This window comes from Erinaceus europaeus, chromosome 10, assembly GCF_950295315.1.
Source record: "Erinaceus europaeus chromosome 10, mEriEur2.1, whole genome shotgun sequence".
In the NCBI taxonomy this organism is placed as follows: domain Eukaryota; kingdom Metazoa; phylum Chordata; class Mammalia; order Eulipotyphla; family Erinaceidae; genus Erinaceus; species Erinaceus europaeus.
Genome location: NC_080171.1, coordinates 18,762,586 through 18,789,389, shown reverse-complemented (window position 1 = coordinate 18,789,389; position 26,804 = coordinate 18,762,586). Strand labels below are relative to the sequence as shown.

The following is a 26,804-nucleotide window of genomic DNA, read 5'->3' as shown; positions in this document are numbered from 1 at the left end:
GCTATGTGCTACCATCTTAGGGTTTCTCTCGCTATCAGATCCAGTTAAAAGAGGTTCCTTTACATTTATTCTTTAATTACCTTTTCACGTTGAGAATGAATGGATAGTGCTGTAGATTAGTCTAAGCCAATGTGTCTATCTCATATCCATGCTGAAGGGGGAATCATAAGTTTTCCCCTATTTCATAATCTTCTTACTCACCAGCAAAAATGTGAGCCAGCTGATTCTTTGTCCATTTGTTCTGCTTCAGGGGGGTTGTAGATTGGGATAATACTGATCTCTAGGTGACAACTCAGCCCCTGTGCCACAGGGTAGATAAGCCCTGCCCAGAGGTGCCCTGAACGTTCTTTTATTCCCGTCCTAGATCATCAGCTCTAATTCTGTGGTTAGCACAGAAGTCAACTACTGAATTACAGTAAGCCAAATAGAGAATGCTGTGGAAGTATGTGACAAGGGCTTACAGTCAACAACTCAAGCTCTGAAGGCTAAGGAGTTGCTGACTGGGTAAAGAATTTGCCCTGTGACTATATTTCTTATCTTGTTCTGGCCTAGTGGGAGATCTATGATGCCTATGTAGAGGAACTTGAGAAACAGGAAAAGACAAAAGAAAAGGAAAAGGCAAAGACCCCAGTGGCTAAAAAAATGGGAACTATGGCTTCAAGGAAGACGACATCGATGGAGTCCCAGGTATGGTGAGGGTTGCTAGCGCTGTCTTTCAGAGAATGACTGAAGGGAACTTTGTCCCTGAGTAGACAGAGCCTGCAGATCCAGGAGGGCTCCTATGGAAAGATATGAACAGAGTGTCAACTGTTTCTGGAATTCCACACCCTCTCCCTAATTTTACATAGGTTGTGATATTAACAGGGACTTTGGGATTATTAGGCTATGGACAACAGAAGACATGAAAATTACTGAGTACTTAGTACATACCTTAGAACAACTGGGGACTTTTCCCAGGGTGCAGAATTTGAGGGTAAGACAAAACCTCCCTGTCCAAAAAATTCATGGGGGTTGGGAAAATCATTTGCTCTTTGATTTTCAGTCCTTGGACTTACTTATGTGAGCAGAAATAAAGTAAGTTTTCAGGGCCAGGAGCTGGTAAGAACTGATCACAGGTATCAGAAATTCCAGCCCAAACAGTGTGGTAACTCTAGGCTAAATTTTCTATAGAGAGTCATGTAGGTGTTTATTATAAGGGTCATGGTTGGAGGTGGGGGTTCATTGTGAGTAGAGCCAACATGGGTTTTGGAATCATTGTAATAGACCTTAGACCTTTACAAGGAGGATCATCACAGTGAGATGCTGAAGCATCACATTTGTCTCTTCAACAGAGAAAGCTGGGGGTGGTCCAGGAGGTGGTGCAGTGGATAGATCTAGCACTGGACTCTCAAGCATGAGGTCCTGAGTTCAATTCCCAGCAGCACATGTACCATACTGATGCCTGGTTTCCTCTCTCTCTCTCTCCCCTTCTGTCATCATGAATAAATAAATAAAATCTGAGAGAGAGAGAGAGAGAGAAAGCTGGGACAAAGCCACAAGGTTTTTTGTTTTTTTTTTTCCTCCAGTGTTATTTCTGGGGCTCAGTGCCTGCACTATGAAGCCACTGCTCCTGTGGCAATTTTTTCGATTTTTTTTTTTGATAGGACAGAAATTGAGAGAGGAGGCATAAATAGAGTGAGAGATACCTGCAGACCTGCTTCACCACTTGTGAAGTGTCCCTCTGCAGATGGGGTGCCAGGAATTTGAACCGGAATCCTTGCGCAGTTCCTTACGTTTTGTACTATGTGCGCTTAACCTGCTGTGCTACAAGAGCCCCCAGGAGCCACAGTTTTTTAAATTTTTTTTTAATTTTTAATTTTTTTTTTTGCTCCCAGGGTTATTGCTGGGGCATTGTTCCCCCTTTTGTTGCCCTTGTTCTGGTTATTATTGTTGTTGTTGATGCCGTTCATTGTTGGATAGAGCAGAGAGAAGTGGAGAGAGGAGGGGAAGACAGAGAGGGGGAGAGAAAGATAGACACCTGCAGACCTGCTTCACCGCCTGTGAAATGACTCCCTTGCAGGTGGGGAGCCGGGGGCTTGAACTGGGATCCTTACGCCAGTCCTTGCACTTTGCACCAAGTGCACTTAACCCACTGCAACACGACCCCCAGGAGCCACAGTTTTATTTTCTTTTATATTTTATTTTATTTATTTATTCCCTTTTGTTGCCCTTGTTGTTTTATTGTTGTAGTTATTATTGTTGTTATCGTCGTTGTTGGATAGGACAGAGAGAAACGAAGAGAGGAGGGGAAGACAGAGAGGGGGAGAGAAAGATAGACACCTGCAGACCTGCTTCACCACCTGTGAAGCGACTCCCCTGCAGGTGGGGAGCTGGGGTTCGAACCAGGATCCTTATGCCGGTCCTTGTGCTTTGCGCCACCTGCGCTTAACCCGCTGCGCTACAGCCCGACTCCCGGAGTCACAGTTTTAATGTGAAGATCAGGATGGGTTTGACCAGCAATCTGATGGGAGGTCCACAAATAACTGAGGTTGGTTTCAGCACCTTGGAGAGCTCCCAGACAGCTCTCTGGCAAATGGTTCTGTTCCACCACAACTGAAGCCAATCTGTTAAAGGGAGTTGTTTACTTTGTTTGAGATTTGCCCACTTCCATTCACTTCTCTGTTCTGTGAACCTAATACTTTAGGAGAGATTTGAGGGCTCCCTAGATTGGATTATTAAGAGTTGCTCCAATTCAGTTTCATTCATTGACTGGACACTTAGTTAACAATAATCATACTGGCACAGGAGCCCTGAGGTAAGTCTCTGCCGTGGGGCTATTCTGCACAGACCCTTTACTTCCCCTTTATCATTCTGTACAGCATAGGGGCTTCAGAGGTGCTGTTGGACTGGCGGCTCAGGGTTTTCATGAAGATCCATGAGGAATTTGGCTTAAGAAGTTTGTGCTTGACCCATATTTAGAGAAACTCTATCTACAGTCACCAGGACCCAGAGATGGGGGGGGGGGGGGGGCAGAAATCCACATTACTGAGACTTGAAATTGCCCTGGGTTCTATACCCTCCTAGAGTTGGTGTCTAACACTCTAAAGAAGACAGACTCACCTTTAACCATCATATTGGGTCCTTCAAACTTGACTGATGTGGATGGCTGTGATTAAGGCAGATTCCAGCACTCTGGACTAAGAAGCTACATGGAGGCAGAAAATACCCCAAATCCCATGAATACCTTAGTGTGTAACCTCTCACCAAGAATTGAACTTTAACTGAGAATCACTAATACTAGACCAAGTTGTCCCTAGAATAAAGTCAAATTGGCAATCATGTTCCTCTTTGTTCATACCCAGTGCATGAATAGAGTGACACTTTTTCTCAGAATTCAGGCCTGATTAGCTTTATATTAAACACAAGTGTATGTAAGAGGAGAAAGCAGAACAACTTAATGATGCCTTGTAATCTCTAGTATTGGATCTCAGCTACCTGTTTCACTGATTTGGGTAAATATATTGATATGAATGTGGTCTTGTCTGTCCTGAAAGATTAGGACAGGAATGACTCAGAAGTTACAAATTAAGTCTTAACTAATAAAGAAGGCTCTCTTAAGACCAGGAGAGAGTGGTCAAACTAGGAAGAGACTGGCTTGCTGTGTGGGACTGTGAGCCTGGGCCCTGAAATCCTTAGACCTGGCTTGGCCACGTATTCACTCCCCCCACCCCAATCAGTTTCCTCATCTGTAAAGACACTCAATGGGGGAGTTGGGCGGTAGCATAGTGGGTTAGGTGCAGGTGGCACCAAGCACAAGGACTGACATAAGGATCCTGGTTCGAGCCCCCGACTCCCCACCTGCAGGGGAGTTGCTTCACAAGTGGTGAAGCAGGTCTGCAGGTGTCTATCTTTCTCTCCCCCTCTCTGTCTTCCCCTCCTCTCCCCATTTCTCTCTGTCCTATCCAACAACGATGACATCAATAACAATAATAATAGTAACTGCAACAATAAAAAACAAGAGCAACAAAAGGGAATACATAAATAAATAAATAAATAAATAAATAAATATTTCTAAAAAAAAAAAAAGACACCCAATGGTACCTACTGTGCAAGAGTGTTGTATGAACCTGAAATAAGACACATACAGTCCCCAACTTAATATTTGCTTGACACTGATTAATTAATGATGGCTAATATGCCATCACTTAGCTGACAGAATACCTGAAGAAGTACTGTTGGGAATGCGGTGCTGTCCTCTTAAATTGGAGGAGTTATTACCAGACACATAATTCTTTATGGCTGGAGGATAGAGTTAGGGCCATGAATAGAAGACTCTAAGATGTAGTTCACAACTAATAGACTCTCTGGGAATCAGTGTGATAGCTCACTTGGGAGGGTATCTGCTTTGCTATATGTGCTAAGGTTTGTGTCCCTAGCATGCCACATGGGAGTTCTGTGGCTTCAGCGTTGTGGTACCTCGCTCTTTCTCCATTCATCTGAAAAAGTCATTTCAGGATTGTGAAGCCCTAGTAATGGGGGGTGGGGGTGAGAAAGACTGTCTGATCATAGAAGACACTACCTGACATGGAGAGAGTCATTTGTCAGGAATTTGATGAAGGAAAAGTGTTACTGCTTTGTGTGAGAACAAAGGGAGTACCTAGAAGTCTATGAAGTCTGAGGATTATGATCTCGAGACTAATGAATGTTGGTCTAGGAGATGGTGTTACAGGTAGAGTGCAGGGCTTGCAAGAATGAGGTCCCATGTTCAATCTCCAACATTGCATATGCCGAAATGATTGTCTCCATCTCTCAATTCTTAGTCTCCTCCATCCCTTCTCTCTCTCTCTCTCTCTGTCTGTCTCTCTCTCTCTCTCTCTCTCTCTCTCTCTATATATATATATATATATATATATATATATATATATATATATATATATATTGCCTCCAGGGTTATCACTGAGGCTTGGACTGAAAATTTACCACTCCTGATGGCCATTTTTTCCTATTCTCTCTCTCTCTCATTGGATAGGACAGAGAGAAATTAGGAGGATAAGGGATGATAGGGAGAGAAGAAGAGAGACACCTGTTGACCTGCTTCACCACTTGTGAAGTGTCCCCCACTGCAGGCGCACAGTGAGGGCTCAAACCTGGGTACTTGTGTATAGTAATGTGTGCACTTAAGTAGGTACACCAACACCCAGCCCCCTATAAAAATATTTTTAAAGACTGATGAATGTCATTGGCCCATTCTCTAATATAAACTTGGAATCAGTTTGAGATTTGACAGATGACCTTAAAATGGGAGTTCTCAGATGGCACTTTATCACACTGGCCTGTTTCCTCTGTCATCACCATCACTACTGGGTACCAGGTTAAATAATACCACATGAATTAATGCATTTCATTCTCACTGATGACACCCTATGATGCAGGTTCCACTATGCACATCACTTTATCATGAGAATGCTTAAGTCTCCAATAATTTAACTAACTTGCCCAAGGTTGCCATGTGGCTCCTAATTCATAGAGTAGAATGGGAAGGTGGGTCTTTATCTCCAGAATCCATTTTCTCTCTTGTATGTGTGTGTGCATGTGTGTGTGTGTGTGTGTGTGTGTGTGTTAGAGAGAGAGGGACAGAGGGGAAGACCAGAGCACTACTCCCCCATTTGAACTGTTTTGTTCTTCCTTGCTATTAATCTGGTACCAGGTATTGAACCCAGGGCCCCATGTATGCTAAGCACACAAGAATCCATTCTTTCCCTCATGTTTTTTTCTGGGAAGAGATGGAGAGAAATTGAGAGAGAAGGGGAAGATAGAAAGTGAGAAAAAGAGAGACACCTGCGGTACTACTTCATCACTCATATAGCTTCTCCCCTGCAGGTAGAGACCAGGGGCTTGAACCCAAATCCTTGTGCATTATAATGTGTTGTTTAACTGGGTGCACCATCACCTGGCCCTCTCTCTTTTCAGACCCAAGTACTGCTTACTTGTGGCTTGTGATGGTGCCAGTGGTTGACCCTGGGATCTCTGGTGCCTCAGGACTGAAATTCTATTGCACCACTGATGGCTCCATCTCCTTGACCCGAGAGCCCATTCTCTTAGTCACTAACTCACGCTTCCACTCTAGGGAAATCTTATCCTTAGGAATTACAGACCTGTCCCCTGGCAGGCCCTTTTGGAGGGCTGAGAAATCTCAAAACTGTTCACTCCTGCCACCTGCCTTTTCCTGACATATTGAACCCCAGATAGAGCCTGCCTCATGCTCTTCATTCTGACCTTGCTCTGGGGAAGGCATATCTCAGCAGAAGACAGGATGCTCATTAAAAGGCCCATGGATTTTCAGGTATAGTTTATTAATCAAGAGATAAGAAAGACACACACACCCAGAGAGGGGAGAGATACATGTTTGCTCTCGGGGAGTTTAAGCCAAAACCGACTCCTAATTTATACTGCTGCCCACTGAGTCCTTTAATGAGAAACTTACTATGTTACTGCCTGACCTGGTGAAACCTCTCTGATGCCATCAAAGAAGCCTCCTGTCTGCCCTTGCCTATTCTTCCCTCCACTACCCGTCCATACTCAGCATCCTGTCTCCTGCTGAGATGCGCCCTTGCCAGAGCAAGGTCAGAATGAAGAGCATGAGGCAGCTCTGTCCAGGGTTCAGTATGTCAGTACAGACTCCTATGCTGCCTGTGAATTGGGGGTTCCCAGAAGGCAGTGATGAGTGAGCTGGGCCATGCAGAAATGCCTTTACAGAACTATTGGAGATACTGCTGAGCCAGTTGTAAGACTGGGCTGTGACTTAGGGCACAAACTTTCTGCTACTGACTTTTGAAGACCTGTGGCCTCTGTGTCCCCACAGAGCGATGATATCACCAACCCAAGCTGCTAAAATTGTGGAGCGGATGGTCAACCAGAACACCTATGACGATGTTGCCCAAGGTAGGATTTGCGGTGCTGGCAATCACTATCGATGCCGGTATTCAGCAGTCCTCGCGCAAGGCGAGTCTCTGAGTGGTCCATGCTACATCCTGTAAGTGTAAGAGGAGACAAAAATTATCTCTCTTCTGGGTGTCGATCGAAAGATGAGATTTAGGCCAAGTGTGAACAAAGTCTTAAGAAATGAAAGTAATGATGAAATCTGACAATAGTGGAGCAGAAAAACTCCTGTGCATTAGTGACCCAGCGTCATCTTCCCAGAAGCCCTGGGAGGCAGGCAGAGCCATATTGTCACCTCTACTTTGGCTAAGACCAGGGCAACCTGGCTGGCAAACGGTGGCAAGAACTCACATCTAGATCTTTGTGCTCTGTTCACTACTGTGTGCTCTGCTGTCCAGTTTAGTGACACCACAAACACTAGTATATACCAGATAGAAATAAACTGCTCTGAGGGGGGCTCAAGAAATGGAAGGGAAATGGGGGATGATAGCAGCTGTCAAGGAAGGCTTAAGTTGAAAGGGAGGTTCAGCTGTAGGGGTGGAGTGGACCTCACCCAGACTTCATCATAGGGGGCAGAGATAAAGAAGCAGTTAGAGTAGTGAAAACCAAATGCCAATGCTTCCTGGGAATTACCATGAAATTAAAATTTACAACTACAATTCACATGTACAATTTTATTTCACTTGATGGCCACATTGTCAGATGAGTACCATTATTATCTCCAGGTTATAGAAAAGGAAATTCAGGTGGAGTGTTGCTGTTTGTTAAAAACCACAGCTAGAGTTGGAATGATAAAATAGTGGTTATACAAAAAGATTTTTATTCCTGAAGCATTCAAGGTCCCAGATTCAATTCCCAGCATCACCATAAACAGGAACTGAGCAGTGTTCATGTATATATATATATATATATATATATATATATATATATATATATAGAGAGAGAGAGAGAGAGAGAGAGAGAGAGAGAGAGAGAAATAGCATAATGGTTATGCTATAAACTCTATATACTGATATACTGAGCAAATAGACTCTCATACTGAGGCTCCCAGATCCCAGATTCAGTTTTCTATTACCACCATAAGGCAGAGCTGAGCAGTGCTCTGATAAAATAAAGAAAAGGCGCAAGGACCTGCTTAAGGATCCCAGTTCGAGTCCCCAGCTGCCCACCTGCAGGGGAGTCGCTTCACAGGCGGTGAAGCAGGTCTGCAGGTGTCTATTTTTCTCTCCCCCTCTCTGTCTTCTCCTCCTCTCTCCATTTCTCTCTGTCCTATCCAACAATGACGACAACAATAATAACTACAACAATAAAACAACAGGGGCAACAAAAGGGAATAAATAAATAAATATTTTAAAAAATAAAGAAAGAAAAGGGGAGGCTGGGTGGTGGCACACTTGGTTGAGCACACATATTACAGTGAAGTAAGGACCCTGGTTCAAGCCCCTGGTCCCCACCTGCAGAGGCAAATCTTCACAAGTGGTAAAGCAGGACTGCAGGTGTCTCTCATTCTCCTCTCTCTATATCCATGCCTTCCATTTCAGTTTGTCTCTAGCCATTAAATTAATACATAAATAATAATAAAATAAAGAGTGGTCTGGGAGGTGGCACAGTGGTAAAGCTTTGGACTCGTAAGCATGAGGTCCTGAGTTCGAACCCCGGCAGCACATGTGCCAGAGTGATGTCTGGTTCTTTCTCCTCCTATCTTTCTCATAAATAAATAAAATATTAAAATAATAATAATAAAATAAAGAAAATCATTTAAAATAAATAAATATAAAAAAAGAAAGGAAAGGGGAGTCAAGTGGGTTAAGCACACGTGGCGTTAAGCACAAGGGACAGCATAAGGATCCTGGTTCGAGCCCCGGCTCCCCACCTGCAGGGGAGTAACTTCACAAGCAGTGAAGCAGGTCTGCAGGTGTCTATCTTTCTCTCCCTATCTTTGTCTTCCCCTCCTCTCTCCATTTCTCTCTGTCCAATCCAACAATAATGACATCAATAATAACTACAACAATAAAAAAAGGGCAACAAAAAAAAGGAATAAATAATAAAAGAAAAGATGTGGGAGTCGGGCGGTGGCGCAGCGGGTTAAGCGCAGGTGGCGCAAAGCACAAGGACCGGCATAAGGATCCCGGTTCGAACCCCGGCTCCCCACCTGCAGGGGAGTCGCTTCACAGGCGGTGAAGCAGGTCTGCAGGTGTCTGTCTTTCTCTCCTCCTCTCTGTCTTCCCCTCCTCTCTCCATTTCTCTCTGTCGTATCCAACAACGACAACAACAATAATAACTACAACAATAAAACAACAAGGGCAACAAAAGGGAATAAATAAATAAAAAATAAATATTTTAAAAAAAAGAAAAGATGTTTAAAAAAAAGAAAGAAGGAAGAAAGGAAGGAAGAAAAGGAGAAAGGAAGGAGAAAACTGAAAACTACAGCTAGCGGCGTGAGGTGTTGACTGATGGAATCAGGATTCAAATGCAGGTCCTCTTGGCTTCACGTCTGAAACACTTCAACGTGAGGCTGCAGATCCACTGAACTGAAAGAGACATTCAATAGGTCTACGCTGATGATTAATTAGCAATGAGGTGAAGAAAGAAATTGATTCAGAAATGCTTAGATCCTGGGAGCCTGGGAAATCCTGGTGTCTTTGACAGAGCCAGGCAAACACAGAATCCTTCCCATGTCATGAACAGCACGTTCCCAAGTGACTTGTATTTCCCTAAGAGGTTGTGCATTTATTTGGAGCAGCTGCCTCCCCAGAGTTGGCAGCTCTTTGCTGTTGCCTGGTCTGTTCTGCTGACAGCCTAGGGCTCTTCTTGGTGACTTGATGCTCATTGCTCACCCATGGGACATGGAAACCAGGGCTGCCAAGACCAGCAGCCTAAACAAGTCCCCTTGTTATCATTCAGGCTGGAAAACGACCTTGAGTGCTATTCAAAGCTGTCAAAGTACACAGCAGCCATGAATGAATTTGTCACTCACACAGCTTGGCTTCCTGAAATCCAGCCTCTGCAACCAGGCTTCCAAAGGGCTGCAAACATGATTAATAATCGTGGAGGAATTGGCCTTGGTGAACCTCTTTCATTTATAAGAACACGGTCACATAAAAATGCATTGAACTTTGATTTTTTTTTTAATTGCATACTCTTTTCCCTTTGGGAAAGTGTAATCATGAAGGAGGAGTGAAAGAAAAGAGAGAAGTGCTACCAATTAATCTCCTCTGTGAAATGAAGTATTTTCAGAGATAGTGGAAACCCGGGGATCTCTGATATGGTCCAGGCTCACGTCTCTCTGACCACCCAAACCTCTTCTTTTGTACTGAGACATCTTTGAGGTTTGAATGTAACCTCACAACCTCAAGGTGTGGGGCATCGTGAGGAAGGTGGGACCATCCCTGGACATATCATTGAGCAGGTTGAATGAGAGAATTCATTTTCTAATGGGTCATCCTGGACTGCAGAGAGGACCGAATGATTTTTGCTTGTGTTGATTTATTTTATGGCATTCTTTGAACAGTCACTGGGTGTCTGCTCTGTGGCTGACCCTGTGCTAGGCGCTGCAGGTTCAGAAATGACTGGAATGTGCTGCCTGCTCTCTAGGAACTGTCTGATGAGGGAGAGAAGCAAAAGGATAAGTAGCTGCAACTCTGTGACAGATGTTTCAGTGGAGGAGAGGCAGGGCTGAAACAAGGATGAAAGGAAGCCTGCTGAACAAGGAAGTGAAAGCCTCTTGGAGGAGAGGAGTTGGTTTCTGATCCGTAGTGAATAGTTTTCTGGGACAGCAGAGGGACAGGAGAGTGTAGACACGGACCTGCCTAAGGAAATGCTGCCACTAGTTGACATAGACAGTGTATGAACAGCTGCTTGGAAATGGCATCAAAGTAGAGACCTGAAGTCTGTGCAGGGGGAGTCACTGAGGGGCTTGCAGCTCTGGGGGGGTTGGGGGAAGGGTGTTGTGTGGCCTAGTTTCACTCTGGTTGCTCTGTGGAACATGGACTGCAAAAGGAGTTAAGAAAATCAGATAGGAGCCTATTGGAACAATTCAGGTAATGACTCTTTGAGGCCTGAACCTGGGCAGTGGCTATGGATCTGCAGAGAAATGAATGGATTAAAAAAGATGACCAGGGGCCTGGGTGGTGGTGCACCTGGTTGAGCACACGTGTTGCAATGTACAAGGACTCAGGTCCGAGCCTATAGTCCCCATCTGCAAGGGGAAAGCTTTGCAAGTGGTGAAGCAGTGTGGCAGGTGTCTCTCTGTCTCTCTTCCTCTCTACCCCCCTCTTCCTTCTTGATTTCTGGCTGTCTCTATTCGGTAAATAAATAAAGATAATAAAAAAGTAAAAAAAAAAAATGACCAGAGGGGAATTATGAGAGATGGTAGGGGAAAAGATCTGTCAAGAATTACTTAGGTAATTCTTGTGTATCCTAGGTCGAGGGAGATAGACCTACAACACTGCTTCACTATTCCTGAAGCTTCCCCACTGCAGGTGGGGATTAAGAGCTTGAACCAAGATCCCTGTGAACTGTTATTATTTATTTATTTATTATTAAGCAGAGCACCGCCCAGCTCTGGCTTATAGGTGGTGCGGGGGGTTGAACCTGAGACAGCTTACATGTTACCATACACAAGGACCTGGGTTCAAGCCCCCTTTACTTACCTACAAGGGAAAGTCTTCACCAGGGATGAAAGTAGTTCAGGTCTCTCTCTCTCCCTTTCCATCTCAATTTCTCTATGTCAGTGTCCAAAATAAATAAATAAATAAATAAATAAGAATTACCTAGGTCTAGACAAGTGAAAGGAACAGGCAAAGGGTTCAGAGCAGGAGATGAAGTTGAGTTCATGGAGCAATACAAGCAACTCTGCAATAATAGACCTGACAGTGGTTATGAGAATGGGCAAATCTGGGCTGGGGACATAGCATAATCATTATCTGAGGCTCTGAGGTCCCAGGTTCAATCCCCAGCACCACCATAAGCCAGAGCTGAGCACTGCTCTGATGTCTCTCTGTATATCTCATTAGAATAAAATTAAAAAATATTTAAAATGGCCAAGTCAGGATTTATCCATGTAGCTGTGGTCACTTTATTGTGATTTACCTCCAACATCAATGGCAGAAGTAAGGGAGAAAGAGAGAGAGAGAGAGAGAGAGAGAGAGAGCATATACTGTATGCCAGGTATTTTTCTAAGCACTTGGCATATATTAATTCCATTAAGCCTCACAACAGGTCTTTGAGGTGGTGATTTTTATTATTCCTTCTCTGAAACACAAAGAGATCATTGTTTTATCCAGGGAGATAGACAGTAGGCAGTAGGCCTGGATTTGCCAATAAGTGGCTGTCCCAAGGTTGACTTAACCTGTGTGTGTTTAAGATTTTAAATACTATGAGGATGCTGCTGATGAGTTCCGGGACCAGGAGGGGACCCTGCTGCCACTCTGGAAGTTCCAAAATGACAAAGCCAAGCGCCTGGCGGTCACCGCCCTCTGCTGGTGAGTACAGACATTGCAGGAAACCTGACTCCTGGCCCACACCACCACCACCCCCAAACTCCCAGCACCGCTCGGTGCCAAGTCCTCAGTAGAGCACTGCTACTTAGCTTACTTAGCTTATAGAAAAATGGGGCTGGATTTCTTATAAGATTGTGGAGTGACCCCAAGCATGTAAGCTGAGCTGTAGACATACTGCATTGTGGTTAGGTACTAGTGTCCATTCATATTTCTTTTGCAGGAATCCAAAGTACAATGATCTGTTTGCAGTGGGACATGGCTCCTGTAAGTAACCTGGCTATTCATTCTCTTGCTCACTGAGCCAGCAAACGCTAAGTGCCTACTCTGTGTTCCCCACCAGGTGTGAAAGTTGCAAATGGCCAGGCTACAGGCACTGCCCTCAGGGGGCTCTGAACCTAAAGGGGGGGGGGTGATCATAATGTCACTGGAGATTAGTTCTGGGCAAAGGAACATGCCAAAATAAGCCAAGAGTGGGGGAAATCATGGGGCTAGATTTGCAAGACATATAGCAGAAAAAATGAAGCTGTCATGGGCACTGGCCAGGATCAGGCCCCAAGGGGCTTGGTAAGCCATTCCAAGAAGCTTGGGTCTTCTCCTAAGGGCAGGCCTTAGAGAGAAAACCACTGAAGAAATTTGAAAAGGGCAAGGATACATCATTGGGAAAAGGTGAAGTCAGGCTGAGAGAACAATAGGACACTGATGGGGTCTCTCAAGGAGAGATGGCAGGACCTCATCTATGACTGTGGAGGTGTCTGGAAAAGTGGGCTTGAGAAGCATGGGAAGGAAGACTGGACCAGACCTGGAGAGGGACAGGATGGTGGAGGAAGAGGGAAGGCCGTGCACCTGACCCAGCCCCAGAGCAGCAGGGGCGGGGCAAGTGCTTCATGTTCTCCTTCAGTGGCTGGACCCTGGGAGACCACTGTTGCCCGTGTGTTCTTGTTTGTCCTACCAGACAAACACGCAAACACACACACGAAGTAGAGACAGCATTGTGGTAGCTGTGTGGCAGTTGACTTTCTTTCCCCTTTGTGTTCTTGGTGCCTGCAGAAGCCCCTGCCTCCAGCAAGCCTGGACGTTCCATTTTCTAACAGGAGAGGGCCCCACACTTCGCATTAGCTGCATTAGCTGCTTGTTCTCTGGCTGGGAGGAGCAGCTTCTGCTAACAGAAAACTTTTCCAGGTTCCAGGCTGCTGCTGGCTGGCTCCGGGTCTCTGCCCCTCAGCCCTTCGCCCCGCCCACTCTTGGACTGGGGTGGGGCGGTGGGAGGGAGGAGGCGAAGAGCAGTTGGTGTTTGTAATTCTTCTCAGGGAGGGCACCTTGGAGCTGCTCCCAGTCCCGTGATCCTGGCGCCTTTGAGGATGCCCTAAATGCCCGCTTTATGTCCCCACTCCCGAGGTGGGCTGCTGCCAAGCGGGAAGCGCCCTCCCCCGCTGGCAGGGAACTAGCACATTCCTCCCCCTCGGTTGCAGCTACTGGGTCTGGAACCAAGCCTGGGGGTGGGCAGGCCCTCTCCGGAGTGGGTGTGGACCCCCTCTCTGCGAAGGTTCTTAGCTCAAGCTCTCTGCCCAGGACTACAGTGGAGGGGGCAGGGTGCAGTTGCTTCCCATTAGGTGAGAAAAGCAATGACTTCAGTTCTAGTCTCCTCTTCCCACCAGAAGGAGGTTGCTGACTGAGGTCAGGTGGAGGTGGGCAACCTCAGCCCAGAGCTGCAGAGTAGACTAGCTCAGTCCCAGCAGAGTTCCCCGCAACAAGCCCCACAGTCTCCACTGGGCAGGTACTTAACCAGGAAGAGTCTCTTCACCCTTTGCTGATCCACATGTCTTGGGAGATGCCGCGGTCATCTATAGACCTTTTGGCAGGAAGCTTGCTTCCTGGGGGTGTGACCTGGGACCAGAAGCCTCTCCAGCCCAGCTGGTTTCCTCTATGGTGACAGGGAGAGTCTGAGCGCCAGGTGGCAGAGCACCTGGTGGAGCACACATGTTATAATGGACAAGAACCTGGGTTCAAGCCCCCAGTCCCCACCTTCAAGGGGAAAGCTTCATAAGTGGTGAAGTAGTGCTGCAGGTGTTTACTCCTTCTCTCCTTCTATATCTAACCTTCCTCTCAATTTCTGGCTGTATCTATCCTATAAATAAAGATACTAAAAAATTACAAGAAGGGAGTTGGGTGGTAGCCCAGCGGGTTAAGCACAGTTGGCACAATGCGTAAGGACTGACGTAAGGTTCTCGGTTCAAGCCCCGGCTCCCCACCTGCAGGGGAGTCGCTTTACAAGCAGTGAAGCAGGTCTGCAGGTGTCTCTCTTTCTCTCCCCATCTTCCCCTCCGCTCTCCATTTCTCTCTGTCCTATCCAACAACAACAACAACAACTACAACAATAATAAACAACAAGGGCAACAAAAGGGAAAATAAATAATAAAAAAATTAAAAGAAAACCAAAACACCAAGGAGACTCTGGCAACTTCTGGTCCTTGGGGCTGTTGTGAGGCAGACTGGAGAGAATAGCAGACATGCCCTGTGAGTTCCAGGGCCACCCTAGAGTGAAGGACAGTCACAGGTGATTTGTGGTTCTTTCTCCTGCTATCCTGAGGATCCTCAGGTCTGAGCAGAGAACAGGGACCTCGGGGCTAGAAGAAGAGAATCACTGAGAGCAGGGTCCAAGGGTGGGCATGGCCTTCACTGTTACTGTCTCTGGCCTGGGAGCTGTTGAGGAGTTAGCAGAGGATCCTCTGCTCTGCAGAGCCTTGCGTATCTTGGCATTGCCCTAGGCATGGAAGGGACCCTAAATTCATACCAGAGGTTGTCTCTAGGAGTCTTCTGTTCTTGAGTACCCAGCTTCCTCCCTAGAGGAAAGAGGGTGATGCAGAAGCAAGCAGAAGGCACCCTAGTTACTGTACAGAATCATTGTCACAGAGTCATTGTCACACAGTGCTTGGAGGCCCCTAGTGCCAACCTCCCACCATCATCCCCTCATGCAGGCTGGCACTGGTTCAAGGATTTGGGTTTGTGTTAGGATTGGACCTTATAGGCTCTACCCAGGCCTCCTTTTGCCTGGCATTACCAGATATTTTTTCCTATGACCCAGCCAAATAAGATGTAGGCAGGGGTGAGCGGGTGCCCTAGGGAGGATTGGACATGTCCCTTATTTTAGAAATAAAGCAGGTTGACCAGAGTCAGGCCAGGAGCAGTGAGGACAAGGGATGGGCCCAGGCAGTTGCTTCCCCCGCAGCAGAGAAGCAAACCAACACCACCCGCCCCCAGCCTATTTCATGACTGCTGGTTACTAGGTGGTGGCACAGGGAAGAACTAGGGTGTTGCTGAGGGCCAGACTCAGTGTATTGCCAGCAGGGTGAGGAAAGAGGCAATCAGAGGGTGCAAGAAGGTTGGTGGGTGAGAAGCGCTCATCCTGGAAGAGCTGACTTTGGATGAAGTGGGGGGGGATGCCACGATGTCAGCCTGCCATGCTGAAGGAGTCTTTTCCAGCCCATTAGCCAGTTCATAGCAGGGAAGTAGAGACGCCACAGGACCTGTCAGGCAAGGCTGGTGGAACAGATCCCAGACACTCTGTGTGGTCCTGACTGGCTGTCACATAGAAGATGGGAAGACACTTCCCAGTGGGCCACATCTTGGAAGGACAGGGAAACCAGCTGTCCCTCAGCCCAGCCCCCCTTTGGGGAGAGGATGCTCAGACGGGGCCAAAGGCAGGCCCTGAGCCCAGCACTGAACCCTCTCCCACTCTGTCCCGCCACCACTTGCTGGCCCATCTCTGAGCCTGTCCAAGCCAAAGAGACACTTGTAGGGACTTAAATCTTGCCTGATCATTTATTTGTTGGCTTCACTAATTAAGCAGTGTTAATTTCATTTACTGAAAATGGAAATTCATCCACCTCATTTCTCCCTGCTCATCCTCCACATACAAAATCCATCACTCTCCGGCTGCAGGCTGCATAGAATTTACAGGACTAATTATGTTGTCAGGTCTCTTTGTAAATATAGTCCATAAAGGCCACTGTGCTCGCCGGGTTGTAGTGCAAGGGCATTCCCGCTGTTAGTTTAATTACTGGTTAGTTATTTAGGTTCTCAAATGTTTGCCTCGTTTTCCCTAAATCAAATTAAGCGTCCCGCTTGATGTAGTCTGTCTCCAAGGCCTTGCTCTTATTTCCCACACTGTTTAAATATGAGTCCTGGTTGAATAGGAGCGCTTGAGAAAGTTCTGCCCATCCTGGTACCATGGCCTGTGCGCTGTGCTGGAGGCTAGCTGCCCTCTGGCACTGGTGTCCTTTATTGAAGCAGGTTGGGCTGACCCTCTCTCTGCCTTCGCAGACTGTGAAAATCCTAACCCAAGAGACACTTCTGTTCCTATTCCTCAAGTGGTGAGATTACCTTATGTCAGAAGAGCTGGGGGGTCACTGCATCCTCCCTGCTCCCTCTCTGTCTCTTTTGTATTTTTTTAAAAAGATTTTATTTATTGATTAATGAGAAAGATAAGAGGAGAAATAAAAAGAACCAAACATCACTCTGGTACATGTGCTGCTGGGGACTGAACTCAGGACCTCATGCTTGAGAGTCCAGTGCTCTACCCACTATGCCACCTCCCAGACTGTTCTCTCTTATTATTTATTTGTTTATCTATTCATTTATTTATTCCCTTTTATTGCCCTTGTTCTTTTTTATTGTTGTAGTTATTATTGTTGTCATCGTTGTTGGATAGGACAGAGAGAAATGGAGAGAGGAGGGGAAGACAAAGACGGGGAGAGAAAGATAGACACCTGCAGACCTGCTTCACCGCCTGTGAAGCGACTCCCCTGCAGGTGGGGAGCCGGGAGCTTGAACTGGGATCCTTACACTGGTCCTTGCGCTTTGCGCCATGTACACTAACGCCTGACTCCCATTCTCTTATTTTTTACTATTCCATTTTACTTTAGTTTAGTTTTGTCACTGGTGCTTCACTACTTCAGGTTGACTTTTTTTCAGAGAGCAAGAGAGAGAGAGAGAGAAAGAAACTACAGAACCAAAGCTTCCTTTCATTGTGGTGGGGACTGGGTTTGTCGCATGAAGAAACAGTCACACTATCCAGGTGAGCTCTTTTATGGACCCCATTCTTTTTAGCTATTTTTTTTTCCTCCAGGGTTATTGCTGGGACTTGGTGCCTGCACCATGAATCCACTGCTCCCGGAGTCCATTTTTTTCCCATTTTGTTGCCCTTGTTGTTGACCTTATCGTTATTTTTGCCATTGATGTTATTGTCGTTGGGTAGGACAGAGAGAAATGGAGAGAAAAGAGGAGACAGAAAGGGAGAGAGACAGACAGACCCCTGCAGACCTGCTTCACTGCTTGTGAAGCGACTCCCCTGCAAGTGGGGAGCCGGAGGCAGGAACCAGGATCCTTAGCCGGACCTTATGCTTTGTGCCACCTGATCTTAACCTGCTGCGCTACCGCCTGACCCCCCCCCCTTTTAGTTTAGAGAGAGACAGAAGAAGAGGGGGAAGAAACACCACACACTCTGTGGTCTCTCAAGAGGCAGCTCCCAAACCACTTCAATGGCGCTAGGCACTGGACTTCATGGTTCTGTTTCCTAAAAGCAGAGCGTTCCCTGAATGCCTACGATAATGGTTTCCCATTGCTGTTGTCACAAGGCACCGCAAACATAACTAAGACAACACAAATTAATTTCTTTTTGCTTTCTTTTTTTTTCCTGTCTCTCAGACAGAAGGTAAATGACAGGGAGGGAGAGAGAGAAATGAGGAGAGACACCACAGCACACTCTACCCAGTGGAGCTTTCCCTCTACATGCTGCTCCCACGTGATGGCTGAGGCTCAATCCCGAGTCCTTACACACGGTAAAGTGTGCGCTCTACAGTGTGAGCTGTCTCCCCACCCTAACAGATATGTATTGCTTTATGGTTCTTGGGGTCAGAAATCTATAATTATCTTGTTGACTAAACGTCAGGTGCCAGAGGGCCTCCTTCCTTTGGAGGTTCTGGGGAGCCATCCACTTCCTGGCCTTTTCCAGCTTTTAGAAGCTACCCACACTCCATGGCTTGTGCCCCCCCCCCCCCCCCCCGGCTCACAATCTCACCACCTCCCAACATCCACTCTTGTTATTGTATCTCCTCTGACTCTCCTGCCTTCCTCTTCCCCTTGCAAGAGCCCCTGTGATTACACTGGGTCCATCCAGATAATCCAGGTTAATCTCTCCAGCTCATAGTCTTTAACTTAATCACATCTTCAAAATCCATTTTACCCTAGCAAGTAACGTTTTTATGGGTTCTGGAGATTAGGACACGAACATCTGGGGGGAGGGGGCACTGCTCTGTCTACCAGCCTCCCCCTCCAAGTGCCTCTTGCATGACTTAATAAGGGAGTCATTAAGCAGCTGCTGCCTTGGAGTCGGTCCTGGTCTGGCCTCATCTGGGGATGCCGCAGCAAGCGAGCAGGAGGCCTGCTGTCTGAGACTGGCTGAGATCCTCGTCTCTGCAGATTGGCATCAACTTTTCCCTGACCACTGACCTGGCCTGGCGCCCCCTGTATGCTCTCTACTTGTCTTGCCCTCCGTGACTCCTGAGCAGGGGCCCAGAGTTCTTTGGAAAACCAGATCTCTCCAGCATGACCCTCCCCCCCCCCCCCCAGGTACTAGAACAGTTGCTTGCAGGGTAGGGATAAAACTCTGGGGCAAACACCCTGCCCCCCCCCCCCACACACACACACACATGCACTGGTGGCTGCCAGCTCACAGAGGGAGCTCTCCCGACAGCCTATGGCGGCATTAAAGTACCCCTCCCCTGAACCCATGGCTTTCTGACGACTGGCCCAGCTCTAGTGGACAGTTGATTCTCCTCCCCACCCTTCCCCCAGATCATGGAGCTCACTGACTGACAGAGTTGGGAGCAGGGATGGGGGAAAGGTCAGATAATATTAAGCAGAGAGAGCAGTTCTGCTGGGCCAAGCCAGGCTATGATCACTCTACCCTTTGGCAGCTAAGGACAAGACCACCATACTGGGGTATAGAGAAAGGAAGTCCTCAAAGAAGGCCACCCACAGAGGAGACAGTCCTACCTGCTGCATGGTCTGGAAGGCTGCCTGGAGAGGGGAAGGGCCCTCAGTAGAGAAGGGGGCAGGCTTACAGGCAGTATCCCTGCCTTTCTCCCTCCCTCCTTCCCATCAACATCTTTCTTTTCTCCCTCTCTCCCTTTCTCCTTTTACTGAAGCCCCGTAGCCTACAGGAACCTGAAATTCTTTCTTTGGCCCCAGACAGTGGAAGGTAAGGTAGGTGCTCCCGTATCTGCCCATATCTGCTTTGGGTAACCAACTAGTTTGTAGGGATTCAGGGCTGAGTGCCTCAGGGCCCAGAGCCCAAGGTGCTGCAAACCTTGGACCTGAGGGGATCCCAGGTATAGGACTGGCTGTCTCATTATGCTAAGGACTGCTGTGGGTAAGCCCACAAGTCGAGTGCAGTGCTTTGCTCCCTGGAATGGTCCTGCTGGTCTCCAGATCAGGTACTCAGAATTTGCATAGTGAAGGAAGAGTGGCTGTCACACTGCTCTGTTCAAGTCCTCTGCGGTCTGGAAGGGGAAGACACCCCTGCTGGCTGCAGGTCTTTCCCTTCAGGAATCAGCCTTGGGGACCCACGGGTAGAGTACTCCCTGCACCCCTCCCCACCGTCAGGCCAGTTATGGCTCTAAGATGGCACTAGACACAGGGACCTGGCTTGACTCCACAGAGTTTGGAAGCCTCCCTGATTTTCCTTTCTGGATGACTGAACCCTAGCACTTCCCACCTCACGGTGACCTCTCCTCAGACATGTAGCCTCCCTTGAAAGTGGCCATGGGAGAGGTTCCCACAGAAAGAGAAAAAGAAAGAATTAAAGGATAGGACCAGGGAGATAGTACAGTGGAAGGACATCAGGTTTGCATGCCTGACGTCCTAGAGACCCCACCCAGTTCAATCCCCAGCACCACCATATGACAGAGATGAGCAATGCCCTGCACTTTCTCTCTCACTGTATCTAAAATAATATTTTTAAAACCATCTAAGTTTCTTTTTAAAAAGAAGGGAGAAGATGACTTAGTAAAGCCAGTCAAATTAGAACTGCCTCCTTACCCTTCCCACCGATGGGCTCAGCACCCCAGGACAGGCCTCTTTAGTAGAGCCCAGGCCTGTTGCTGCCAGGGCAAAGGAGGCAGCACCCAAAGGGGGTGGGGGAGAGGGGGCCCTTCTCAGCTAAAAGGCTGCTTCAGCATAGTGCTCCTGAGTTAGAGGCCAGTCTGGACTTTGACCTCTCCAAGTCTAGTCCTTATTTTTTATTGATTAATTAGGCACTAGTTTATAATGTTATAAGCTTTTCTTTCTTTATTTTTTATGTTATAAGCTTTTAGGAGTATAGTTTCATACCAGTTTGATGTGTGTGTGTATGTATGTATACCACTCACCACACCCACCATCAAAGGTCCAGTACCATTACACAAGAGACCTCTCTACCTACCCACCCGCCCGCCCCCTCCCCCCCACTTCTCCAGTAACCACCATCATCTTCACAGGGCAGCTCTGGCTCTTCTGAGTCAGACAAGGGTGGACTGGTAGCAGGAGAGCTGGGCTTGAATGCCAGCATTGTATGCTCCCCAATGACCGCATTTTCAGGATGGGTGCCAACTGTGCAGAGAATGAAAGAGTAGGAGGCACCCATGGAAAGCTGTGCCCAGGACAGGGAGATGGCACAATGGGTCTTGTGGAAGCCTGGCTGGCTGGAGCTTCTTGATCTTGGGGCAGACCTAGAGCTGGGGCTCAGGCTACACTGGAGAGGGTGTGGCCAGAGCCCACAGATAGTTCATTTGAGACTCGTGTTAGTCCAAACAAAACTCCTGTCCTTAGCTTCCGGGATGGTGGTGAGGGCACAGAGACATCATCCAGACATCTAAGGACAATCAGAGCTCACCTGGTAGAGCGCATGCCTCCCGATTTGATTCCGGGCACTATAGACACTGGGGTGGAGCCTCTCTCCTCCTTTCTCATGTGGAAACTGTCTCATATGAAATCAAAAAAAGTCTTTAAAAAAGTTATTAAGTTCCAGGCAGTCACACACCTGGTTGAGCACATACATTACCACACAACAAGGACCCAAGTTCAAGCCTCCAGTCGCCACCTGCAGTCTTTTCTGCTTTGCAAGCAGAAAAGCAGTGCTGCAGGTGTCTCTCTTTCTCTCCCCCTCTCTCCCTCCCTGTCACTCTCAGTTTCTCTCTGTCCTATTAGCTACTTTTTTAATGAAAGAAAGAAAAAAAAAAGAAAAAAATGGCTCCCAGGAACAGTGGCCCTGCCATGTAGGCACTGAGCCCCAGAGATAACCCTAGAGGCAGTCAATGAAAAAACTATTGAATCATAGTAAGCATTTTTAAATAGTAAGGACAGCCACCTGCCCTGGACTGTACACTCATGCCCTCTCTTAGGAAATTGCTCCAGTCAGCAGCCATTGGAGTTGCCCCCACTCCGCATGCCCTGGGGAGAAGGAGACAGCCGAGTCCTCAGTAAAGTCTGCTCACCTCTGCAGGATTCCTTTGCACAAAGAGGAAAGATGAAGATGAAGCCTGGGGAGGAACCTCCTGCTGCCCAGCAGAGGCAGCAGTGGGCAGGGCTCGTCTGCCTGGTGGGGGAGGCTCAGGGGGCTTGTCCAGCTGGGTGGCCGGACCCTGCAGCCTCAGCACCCCCTTTTCCCGGAAGCAGATGACTTCATGAAGCAAAGCCGAGGCATGCTGCTGCTCTACAGCATGAAGAACCCCAGCTTCCCTGAGTACATCTTCAGCAGCGACAGCGGCATCATGTGTCTCGACATGCACGTGGACTATCCCTACCTGGTCGTGGTGGGCCACTATGACGGCAACGTGGCCGTGTACAACCTCAAGAAGCCCCAGGCCCAGCCCGCCTTCCGCAGCTCCGCCAAGTCCGGCAAGCACACGGACCCGGTTTGGCAGGTCAGCCATGGTTGTGTGTGAGCAGCGTGTGGACCTGAGAGCCACTGGCAGAGGGGCCGTGGGGGGGTGGGGGGACAGGCCCATGGACAAGGGGGTCAGGATCATGGATGGCAGCTCAGAGGACAAGAAGTTGGCTGCCAAAAGGGGCAGAGAGGAGTAGGAGGTCAGCGGGTCTGCACCTCAAGCTCCCCTCAGGAGGACCCTTTCTGCTAAGGGGCTCTCAGGAAGCCTGAGGGCCCACTAGATTTTTACTGAGTATGTCAAGGACCCCAGTTCCCCATCTATGGGTTTCCTCAGCTCCCTACAGGGACTTCTCTCTACTACTAGGCTAGATCTATCTGGGGAACACGCAAGTGTGGGTGCCATCAGCCGTTCGCCCTCTGTGTGAGGCTGTTGGATATGGCAAGTGATGTCTGCCCCTGAGCCTTCGTGGTCACCTCCCTTTTCTCTGGACAGGCAGAGAATAGTACCATTACCTGGACATCAGGACTAGAGTTCCCCCCCCCTCACTTTCGTGTTTCCCTTCTTCTTGCACTGGGAGTGGGCCTCACAGTGGTCCTTCCTTGCTGGGCATGGGCCCTCCTGGAGGGCATCTAGGCTGTAGCTTTGCAGCTCCCCACCTCCCCGTGTTCTTCCCTGCTCCAAGGCTGTACTCCCTATAGGTAGGTCTGGGAGCAATCAGGGGTAGATTTCTGCCTCAAGCTGCCTAAGGTCTGTCACATCTGGGACTGTATCCTCAACTTTTTCTGCCCCTCCTTCCCACCCTGATAAAGTCTGCAGGCTGGTTGTGCACCCCTGACCTTCCTGGACCTGTGTATGTGGGAGCCTGCTGGGCACCAGCTCTGAGCTCCCAGACAGTGCAGAAGCAGGGTACATCATGCCCGGTCAGCTTCAACCTGTACCCAGAGCAGAGCCCAGGGAAGCAGCCCCTCCCACTAAACACCCCTGCAACACACACACACACACACACACACACACACACTCCCCACTAAAGCAGGCCCAGAGCTGGATACCTCAGGAGTTCTCTCCTCTGAGAAGCCTACCCCCAGCTCATCACCTTCAGGCATGGGGAAGATGTCCATGGAGGCTTTAGTGCCCAGGGAGAGAAAGAAAGGTCAGAGTGGAGGCCAGGAGATAACTCACCCAGCAGAGTGCATGTCTTCCTCTTCACGAGGCCCTGGGTCAGAACGCCAGAGAACACTATAAAGGACAGTGGGGAGCTTCATGGATGGTGGGAGTGATGCCAAAGTCTCTTCTCTCACTGTCTCCCTCTTTCTGTTTCTCTCCAAAAATTAAAGAATGAAAAACTTGGGAGTCAGGCAGTAGCGCAGTGGGTTAAACGCACGTGGCTCAAAGCACAAGGACCAGCATAAGGATCCCGGTTCCAGCCCCCTGCTCCCCGCCTGCAGGGGAGTCTCCTCACAGGTGGTGAAGCAGGTCTGCAGGTGTCTATCTTTCTCTCTCCCTCTCTGTCTTCCCCTCCTCTCTCCATTTCTCTCTGTCCTATCTAACAATGACAACAACAATAATAACTACAACAACAATAAAATACAATAAAGGCAACAAAAGAGAAAATAAATAAATAAATATTTTTAAAAAAAGAAAAAAAGAATGAAAAACTTAGGTTGAGTGTCTGCTCAGTGGCCTCATAATTGCATAAGGCGCTGGGCTTTTTCCTGGAACCACATTACAAAAGAAAAGATCAGACTGAGCGAGCACCAGCACTGCTCCTGCTCTCAGGTAGCCGAGGGCTAAGCAAGAGCAGCTCTGGTTGACATGAGCACTCAGAGAGGGGGGAAAAAAAGAAGAAGAAAAGGAAAAGGAAAAGAAAGGGTCAAGGCCAGTCACTCTACCTCCCACCCCCCACGGTTCTGCTGGGTTCTTTAAATCATTTCCTGCCCCCACCCTTACCCCCACCCCCGCCCCCACCCCCACCCCTATCCCCACCCCACTAAACTGGAGCACTTGCTGGTTTATGGTGGTGCTGGAGACTGAATTTAGGGCCTCACAGTCATGAGCAGGAAAGTCTTTTTCTTTTCTGTTTTGCTTATTTATTTATTTTTAAATGTATGACATTCTGTTTTTTTTTTATCTTTACTTATTGGATAGAAACAACCAGAAATCAAGAGGGAAGAGGGTGAGAGAGAGGGAGAGAGACACCTGCAACACTGCTTCACCACTCGCAAAGTTTTCCCCTGTAGGTGGGGACTGGGGGCTCGAACCTTGAGCATTGTGACTTGTGTGCTCAACCAGGTGCACCACCATCTGGCCCTTTATTTATTTGTTTGTTTGTCTGCTTGTCTCCAGGGTTACCCTTGGGGCTCGGTGCTGGCAATATGAATCCACTGCTCCTATGGCCATTTTTTCCCATTTAATTGGATAGGACAGAAAAATTGAGAGAGGAAAAGATAAAGAGGGAGAGAGAAAGATAGACACCTACTTCACCACTTGTGAAGTGACTCCTCTGCACATGGGGAACCGGGGGCTCGAACTAGGATTCTTGTGTGGGTCCTTACACTTCATACTATGTGCACTTAATAAGTGTGCCACCACCTGACCCCCCCCCACTTATTTATCTTTTAAAAAATTTTTATATTTATTTATTTTCCCTTTCATTGGCTTTTTTATTGTTGTTGTAGTTATTATTGTTGTTATTGATGTTGTCGTTGTTAGATAGGACAGAGAGAAATGGAGAGAGGAGGGGAAGACAAAGAGGGGGAGAGAAAGACAGACACCTTCAGACCTGCTTCACCGCCTGTGAAGCGACTCCCCTGCAGGTGGGGAGCTGGGGGCTCGGACTGGGATCCTTACGCCGGTCTTGTGCTTGGTGCCATATGTGCTTAACCTGCTGTGCTACTGCCCGACTCCCCTTATTTATCTTTTAAAGATCTATTTCTTTTTTTTTTTTTTTTTTTTGCCAGAGCACTGCTCAGCTCTGGCTTATAGTGGTGTGGGGGATTGAACCTGGGATCTGGAAGCCTCAGGCATGAGAGTCAGTTTGTATAACCATTATGCTATCTCCCCTACCCAAAGATCCATTTCTTTAGTAGTAGTAGTAGTAGTAGTAGTAGTAGCAGTAGCAGCAGCAGCAGAGAACATGACTCAGACACATGCAATACCAGGCACTAAATTCAGGCTCTCATGCTTAACAGTCTCCTGCTTTACCTCCCTAGCCCTGGCATGAAAGACTCACATAGCCATTGTGTTATCTCCCCAGACTGGGATTATCTAAATCAACGAGCAGGTTGGGGAAAGAAATGGGTGTTCAGAAGACACACTGTTCCTTTGCACTGAGCAGGTTCCAGGCAGACCAGAACCCCTCCAGAAGCAGGTGGTCCTCTGCTCACCCACCATGCTGCTAGGAACAACATGCTGCCTTTGAAAATATGAAGACCCATTGTTCTTGACCTGGCGGGCGGTGCCATAGCCAGCGGTGTGGGAGGGGCCTGCTATCTCTCACTCATGTACTCTTCCTACTCCTTTCATCCCCTTGCCCATTCTTAATTTATCAGTCCATTCTGTCCATCCCTCTGGGAACCCGGGATGCTGAAGGGTTTGGTCTCTGGAGTTCTCGATGGAGATTTAACCACATCCTCAGCTGAGCAGTGCAAGCCAGGATGCTAAGTGCCTAAAATGGCTCCAAGGGACACTGAGGAGGGGCACCCTGATTATTTAGGATGACAAGCGGGAGAGTCAGGGAGGCCTTCTTAGAGGAAGTAGCACCTGAGAGTAAATTCTGAGGGGAGAGATGGTAACAGATAGAGGCATGCCATGCCGTGAGCCATCCAGCGGAGTGACTTGCTGGAGAACAGCACAGTCTCAGTTATGGCCATGCTGTGACAGGCAGGGATGCAGCAAGAGCCGAGAGAAGCAATGGTACCCTTGTCAGGCCTTCTCTAGCAAGCCAAAAGCTCCAACTTCGTAAGCCAGTGGTTTCAAGTGAAAGTACCTGAGATGTTAAAATAATGAGTCTAGAACTGCTCTGGTGGGGTCAGGGTTCCGCTTACCTGAGAGTCCCCTGTTAACATTCCTATTGCCTCCTGAAGTCCCCCTCCACTGAAAACCCCAGCAGTGAAGGAACACAGCTGTGCTTGTGTAGTAAAGGTAAGTATGGCTACAGCCCTAGGAATCTTGGGGTCTGGGCTCAGGGTAGGGCAGTAAGGAGAGAAACAAGAACATAGGGTCCAGAGGTGATCAAACAGTGGAATCAGTAGAAAGAGATGATTGTTCAGATATAAGGGAGAGGAAAGACTTGGAAATGCTGCCCGGGACTCTGATTAAGGTAGCCACAGGAGTGGGAGATGGCAGAAGAGGAGTGGGTGTGACCAGGAGTTAATATAAGAGAGCCAGAAAAATAGCTCACTTGGATAGTGTGCTGCTTTGTCATGTGACTGACCCAGATTTCAAGCCTGGTCCCCCCACGACA

At 48.0% G+C, this 26,804-nt stretch overlaps 1 protein-coding gene across 1 annotated transcript in view; it reads left to right on the top strand.

Moving 5' to 3' along the window:
* Positions 1-6,841: 6,841 nt before the first annotated feature.
* The window catches only part of DNAI1 (dynein axonemal intermediate chain 1), a 31,505-nt gene continuing 11,542 nt past the window's right edge, over positions 6,842-26,804 (top strand). The window contains exons 1-4 of the mRNA XM_060198991.1: positions 6,842-6,921; positions 12,284-12,401; positions 12,640-12,683; positions 22,131-22,378. Coding sequence (XP_060054974.1) covers positions 6,846-6,921; positions 12,284-12,401; positions 12,640-12,683; positions 22,131-22,378 — 486 coding nt within the window. The 5' untranslated portion in view covers positions 6,842-6,845. The remainder of the gene's footprint in view (positions 6,922-12,283; positions 12,402-12,639; positions 12,684-22,130; positions 22,379-26,804) is intronic.